Below are 7,565 nucleotides of genomic sequence, written 5' to 3'. Positions count from 1 at the left end.
TCAAGAACCAATTTTGTTTTATTACTGTGCACTCGCTCATCAATACATCATTAGAACTATTTGCACATTGTACAATGAAGTCAAGGCATTTGGCTAAAAGAAACTGGTGGGAGAATAGGAACCATGTCTTCTCAAAAGGAGACAATCATTTAAATAACATCCTGTACATTAGGTAAAGAGGGCAGACAACCAACCAGAAACTTCCAGGGAATCTGGCAGCTTGAGTTACTTCATTAGTAGAGAAACCCCTTCATTAGCTCTGATCCTCTGTGGGGCGCAGAATGAATGAGTCCCTTTAATCCCTTCACTACTTGAAACGCTTGACTCCCAGACATTTCCAGTGACAATTCTTTTAATATATTTCTACATCAAATTATTCTGTAGACTTAAGTTCAGCTGACTGTACCCGACTTCTTCGGCGTCATGTCACAGGTTAAAGAGCGTTCCCATTTGGCAAATAAAGCAGAACAAAATGTAACTGGATAAAATAGTTCACAGCATAAATGAATGATAAATTTAGTAATAATGATTAGACAAGGTATTATCTCTCCCAGTAACATTAAGAAAACTAATATGAGAATAGATTCCGGTTCTATTGTTTGCTGTTGAAATGAAAGTAAAAAAATAGGTAGTAAAGGGGGTAAAGAAGAAGAAACAACATTTTTTATAAGACAGTTTGCAGAATCAAACTATTAAATTACAGCCATTTTGATTAAATGTCTACAAAGAATTGGTCAAAGTACAACGCAGAGAAGTCTTTCCTCTCTACAAACTGGAGATTTTACACCATTTATTTGTTTTGTTTGGACAGAGCTCAATCACTTCATCTTTCAAAGTGTTGAACCATGAGTCCATAGCTTGGAAATAACTGGAGTCCATGTTTGTTTGAATTCACCCCCAAGCTGGCATGAAACCGTTCTAAAGAAGTCCGTCTTCTCAGTGTGTGATGTGGACGTCTCCCGGTCCAACATCAGCTTCAGTTAATATGCTTTTCCTCTCTTTTACGCGCCCAACCCTTTTCTTTATGCGAAGAAGACAACGAAGATGATGAAGAAAACTACGAGGACAAGAAAGATCTTGATCATCAGCCAGCGGTTGGAGGAGACTGACTGGAAGTATTTCAGGATTTCTGTGTGCGCAGCCTCGACATTCAGCTGTGTGTCCTCCACGTTGGCGTCAATCCTGCAGGGAGACGACCAGTTAGAGGGGACAGTAATGTCTGTGTTTCTATCAGATCAGCCATCTTTAAAACATTAACCACTAAATATCTGACAGATTCAGTGTATGTACAATGCTGACAGTACAAACATTTAGCCACACATGTTCCTCTCGTCACTGGGTTTCAAACATGGCAGAATTCCCTTTCTGAGATTCTTCCAAAGCTTTTTATTTCCAGAAGACATATTTGAGGTTTTACTCTCTAGTTGTTGTTCCCTTTAGTAGTATTAGAGATATGAGAATAATATGATCTGTCCTCATGCATCTCTCACCTCTGGATGGTCTCTTCTTGCTCCTTCACCATGTGAGCCAGCTGCTGGAATATGGAGCCCAGCTCCACGATGGTGCTCTCGATGTTCTGCATGGTGTCTGCACGGCTCTGGATGTACGAGTCCTGGAAACATCAAGAATTTAATAAAAGAAAAAAAAGACAATATGTGCAATATGTCTGCAGTAAAATAGCAGCAAATTAGGAATGTCCAGTTTTGATGTCAAGAAAAGTCTCAGAGTCCATCTGGGTTTCCCCAAAAAGTCTCAGTGATTTTAAAGTACTATCAAACTAGAATGATGTTTAAATGTCTGCTCTTAATTTGCTGTTTCTATTTCGTCCATCAGTACGAGTGACTAGCAGCAGCCGGGTACCTGCTCATCAATGAGCTGGAGCTGTAGAGGGTTGCTCTGGGAGTCCATGTCGATGGCCACATCCCCCATGCTCCGGGACTCGTCCTGCATCAGCACCGAGCTTTCTGAAAGGAAAAACACACACACGATAAACGGGATTTGATAAGAACCCTAAATTTTACAGCGGAAAAGCTGAAAGAACAGCGGGCACATACAGTTGCTGCTAATACCCGCTGTGTGAGGCAAGCGTTCCAGGGGGGGGGAGTACCTTTTAAATTTGAGGTTGTATAGCCCTGGTAGTCATTGCGCGGCTCGCGAGCTGCATGCGGCTCCTGGGCCCCTTTTTTGCGGCTCCCTAAAATATTTTTTAATCTTTGCATTACAGACGACCAAATACAATAAGAATCATTCACAAAGACTTCGAGCAGTTCACTACTGCAACAGCTGTACTGGCACCACAACCTAGGCTGTGCTAGTAAACCTGAAGAGCATGCTCAGTGTTGATGTGCAAAAGCAATTGACTCATAGAATCTGTTCATAATGTAAATAATTCATGAAAATCCACAGCACATGATCAAAATACAGTTATTGGGGTAAATGTATTTATGTGAACAAAGTACTGATTGCATGTACTGGGCAAACTTATCAGCAGGCTGACATTTCTGGATTAAAAATTTATTTCTTAGGTGATTTTATTCAACTCTTTGGATTTTTGGTTTATGTGGTAATTTATACACCGAAATTATTTACCCATCTAGGCCTGGTCTAAAGAAAAGTCCTTCTAGGGGTCAGTGTTGCTAATTAGCTATAATTATATACACAATGATGCAGGCAGTAGATTGTTTTCATTTATGTTTTTGCATTTGACCCTATTGAATAAATAATATTAGTAAATTAATAGAAATATCTAAATAAAAATTATCTACATGATTAAGAAAGTAGGAGGCAGACACGCCTTCCAGGTAAACTGTAAGATGGTTAATGTAGGCGATCATTTCTGAATAAACGAACGTTAGGGGTGTGTTTCTTCCACACACAGATGACCGTAAATGTAAGCTTCCATTTCTAAAAAAGAAACTTTAGAGCCTCCTCTAAATGTCCTCTGGGCTGTCCAGATAACATTCTAGCTTTTGATTTGAATTAACTGCAGCTGCTTATCTCCCCAGACCACATGGGCTGTTCAGCCAGAAACGCAGCTTTGGCACGTCTGGCTTTATCAGTGCAGAGTAAACGCGCCACAATGGAGCTATACGTCTTTACTTTAATGCCACCCATATAAAGCTGATTGATCATGCATGAAGCCAAGAAGCGTTCAGACTTACTGAAGTTATTGGCCATCATAGGAGAAGACGCTACAGGAGGCTGGGAGAACTGCTCTCTCCTGCTGCGCTGCTGCTTCAGGTTCTGTGGAAAATTTAAGCGATAAATATTAAAAAGGAAAGAAAGATCTTACTACAACCTAAAAATGAAAAAATATGTTTTTGAAGATGCAATATTATGGGAAGAAAAAAATCTCTCACCTCAGTTCGAACTTCTAGGACTGATTTAAAGTCATTAGACATGGATGCCAGTTTGGACTGCAAACAAGACAAAAATGAAATATTTAATATTTTCAGACCACACCAAATGTCTTCTACTTATATGCAAACATAATACAAACACATTTGCTTCTTTTCTACTCTCTTAGTTAAAAGAAATACAACAAAAAACTGATATATTTTAGTTTTTACTTTGCACAGGCTGTTAATCCTGGCCAAAGTTAAAGAGGGTTTATCATCATTTAGGTTCCATTTGCCTGTGGAGTCTGAAAGGGAGACTGTGGGCTACCTGTAACGACACCACGATGGTGTTTGAGTGGGTCTGGATGTGCCGGCCACCCGGAGCGCCTGCGGGACCTCACCAGGTCCTGCAGCTGTGCGATCTGTTTGTTCAGACTGTTGATATCCTGCAGACACAAACAGAAGGATGAGTCAGTGTGGAAACATTTCACCGAGTGTAAACTCACACTAAGCTCACCGCTAAATCAACTCACTTGCTTAATGATGTAGGTGAGTTCCTCTATCTCCACCGCCTTGTCGTCAAATAGAGATTTTCTTTTCGCCACTGAAACATCACACCGGCAGCAAACAGAATCAGCGTTTTGATCAAAGCTGCACAAAGCTTTTATTACTGCAGAACCAATGTAAAACATAAATAAAATGAATACTTACAAAAAGTTAGTTTTTCCAATTTGGCAAACGTATTGCTCAAGTCTTTCCCAATTCTCCTACAAGAGCAAACAGAAACGCAGCTTTATCAGCCAACCGCACCGTTAAAGAGCATTTCTTCCATGTATTTTTAATTTTGCTTTTCATAAATTTTCTCCAATAACTTAAAGTAAAACATATGGGTGAGTGTACTTTGACACTTAAAAACATGTAGTGTGAGCAAATATCTGAGCTGTAAAAACACACATGGAGGCAGAGAAAGAGGCTCTTACTTGGCCATAAGTGTGAAGTCGCTGTGTTGCCTGAGGGCGTTGTGAGCTGGTTTACTGGGCTGCACTCCATTCTGCTACAGGAGGAACACAAGAACAAACTGATCAGACCTACATGAAGAACATACAATGTGTTTCTCTATATGACTCCACTTTATCACCAAAGGGGAAGAAATGGGAGTTTATCATCTTTCAGTTTCCCTGGTAAAAAAATCCCACATTACCTTTTACTCTTTATTCTAATAAGACAGTTTTTGTAAAAAGAAATCAGTGCATTGTCAATTAATTTTTCTAGAAAAAAAAAAAAGTCTGTAAAAATTATGGATGCTCCAATCAGATTTTCTACTGCCGATTCCGATACAGATGACCAATGAGGCCGTCTCTTTGCCGATCACCTGGAGTGACTGTTAATTTTTTTGCTTTAGGTATAAATGCTACTATATGATCTGACAAAATAAAAAATGATCTGGCAATAAATATACCTAATTTAGGCAGAAGACATGCAAAATACTTGCAGGCACAATACAGCAGCTATTCAGTCAAAAGGACAACTGAAAAACCTGCAATCAGTAAAATAAATATTTATAGTAAGGCTCTCAGTACCATAAATTATACATGAGTCAAATAAATCTGCCTATATCAAGTAATGTTTAAAAAAGAAAACATTCATTCAAAGTCAAACGCAGGCTGCATCAAAATAAACAATCCGACCGAATTCTGACCTGTGATGCTAATCCGGGTGAGTGTTGGTAGTTGTACGCTGCTTTACTGGATGTCCTTTTTTTCTGCATTGAGCCTCGATGTAGCCAAACTCCAAGTGTTTTTTAAATGTCACATTAGATAAGTTGTGTTGATGCATTTTGACGTGCTTCACCCCCGAGGTAATTTTCCACCGCAACACGCAAACTTCCCCATTCACTCTCAGAGCGTTCAAGTTCCACACCACAATGCTTAGGATTTACTGCTGCAAGCTTGCGCAGTGTGAAGGCAAGAGGAGACAGCTGCACACGCAGGCTGCGAATGAGATACAGGTGATCAGCATCAAGAGACCGTGATCAGCGATCACCGATCATACACTTTTTCATGGAAATCAGCCAATTATGATCGGTGGCCGATCGATCAGCACACCTCTAGTAAAAATATTGTACGTCTTCTTGTTTTAATTTAAATTAATGAATAAACCCCTGACGTTGTGGCAACACCATTCATCTGAAAGGCCTCCTGATGATTTGAAAAAGCGGTGAACAACGTCTCTGGACTACAAATGTTGTAAATATTTTTCATTCCAAAATTAATTGTGGACACTGCTTAAACTTAAGACAAATTGGCAGAATGATAGCTTCTCTCCTCACGTGACTTATTTTTAAAGTTTTTCACTGCATGCAATCACCCACAAGTTTAGTTTTCTGTTTAAAGAAAAGCTTTTCCACTTGCTCTTTTTCATGGTTCAATTAGCAGGTTTCCATTCTATACATACAACTAATTAGATTCTGATATCCCGAACTGTGGTTAATTTGCTGCAGAATGTCTATTTGAAAGAATTTATTAACTAATATATCACAGGGTTTAAGCAAGTTTCAGTAAGATATTTAATCATTTTAAAGACAATATGATTCACATAAAGAACCAACGTTAAATACAAAAACTGATCAAACGTATCTTGTTAACACTTTAGCTTGAAATGGATTGATAACATCAACAGTTACGTAAAACTGTTAATGTACAGTAGTGCTTTCACACCTTGGCTACGAAATGTCAACGTCTACTGTAGATAGTGTCAAAATAATGATTTAAAAAACCTAAACCAACAACTTTTTGGGTTTAATTTCCCAAACATTTAGTTTAATTACTTTCAGAAGCAGCAGCCTTCAGCATGTTTGTGGGAACATCGGGAACATTTAAATTCACTTCATTTAAAAAGCGGTCCAACAATATGTTTTTACTTGTAAAACTGCAAACAAATATTGAAGATATTAATTACAAAACATTCTCAGAGCTTTTTGTGTCATGTAGATAAGGCAAGTATCACCAAAAGGCCCCTTTTCCTGCACTTTTAATCATTCATTAATAACCTCAATTTAAGTCTTCTACTAAATACTTTTATACAATGTTTTTGAACTTATTTGAATAGAAAATAAAGAAATAACCTGAAAATATGAATACAATTGACAAATTGTATTTTGTCAATTAAAGTTATTGGTACAAAATATAAACAACCTGTTGAAATGAGCAGAATCAAGATCTGCCTTTTAAACTGGAGTTGGCGCTCTGTCTAACTCTGAAGAAACCAAAAGTGGAACCAAACCACAAAAATAAATACGAAAAAATGTAAAGCTAAGCAGAAGTGTCTATATAGTTGGTTATACTTGATTATAAACTTAAATGACCTCATGTGGGCTATGTGTTCGTGTATGTATTGAAGTTTGGGACAATTTTGATGGTGTTATTGTTGTGCTATGATGATGAGGGTGTTTCCACCAACATACCTGTCTGCCCTGGAGAGATTTACAGGCCGACTGAAACTCCAGGGTTCGGTCGCGGCACGTCATCGTGCCGCCGATTAGAGGATAAGAAACCAGCTGTGGATCACTAGAAACGACCGGATCCTCCTTCTCAAGCGGGTCTGGTGAATAATGAGCAGGAAGACCACCAGATGTCCCGAGAAACCTACATCCAAGGTGGGGTGTTCTTCATTAACATAAGCACACGCATATCTGTGACAGAAAATAAATAAATAAAAAAAAACATATGTAAACCTCTCTGAAGATGCGATGAGAAATACAACAACACTCAACCGGCACCGTCGACTTCAACAACTACAAATATGTTGACGTCGACTAGAAAAAACTAGATGATAAATAGAGACGTCGGTCGTAACTAACACAGAAACCTACTGAGAGCTAAATATACATATCATTAGGTAAGGATGATTAATCTGAAGTCTAAGAACAGGCCGCCCACCACGACGCACAGCTGATCACGGCCTAACGTTAGCTAAGCGATGCTAACAGGTTTTTCGAGCGATTCCTTCATAATTACCGTGACGTAACAATGTCTAAACTGATAAGATGAAGTCTTTTCTGGCTTGAAACTTCAAAATTAGTCTTTGTTTCAACTTACTTGAGTCGATATCACACCATTTTAATGTGGCTTCTCGATGTTTCTGATGAGAAGTAACCAACCCTACAGTTAAAGTTTCGATCCGGGTCATTTCCGGAATTGACGTCACTGCCACGTCTCCTTTACTGAA

General features: G+C 38.7%; 1 protein-coding gene across 1 annotated transcript; it reads right to left on the bottom strand.

Moving 5' to 3' along the window:
• On the bottom strand, positions 1-7,565 carry stx5a (syntaxin 5A). The gene is given in 13 exon segments (XM_032555356.1): positions 1-1,182; positions 1,491-1,612; positions 1,861-1,964; positions 2,108-2,194; positions 3,162-3,243; positions 3,360-3,416; positions 3,667-3,726; positions 3,728-3,784; positions 3,872-3,942; positions 4,050-4,105; positions 4,319-4,389; positions 6,802-7,029; positions 7,436-7,565. Coding segments are annotated over 12 exon segments (990 nt in total). The 5' UTR covers positions 6,865-7,029; positions 7,436-7,565; the 3' UTR covers positions 1-1,022.

This window comes from Xiphophorus hellerii, chromosome 23 (genome assembly GCF_003331165.1).
Source record: "Xiphophorus hellerii strain 12219 chromosome 23, Xiphophorus_hellerii-4.1, whole genome shotgun sequence".
Lineage (NCBI taxonomy): Eukaryota > Metazoa > Chordata > Actinopteri > Cyprinodontiformes > Poeciliidae > Xiphophorus > Xiphophorus hellerii.
Note: the sequence above shows the minus strand (reverse complement) of the source record. Positions and strands in the feature narration are given on the sequence as shown.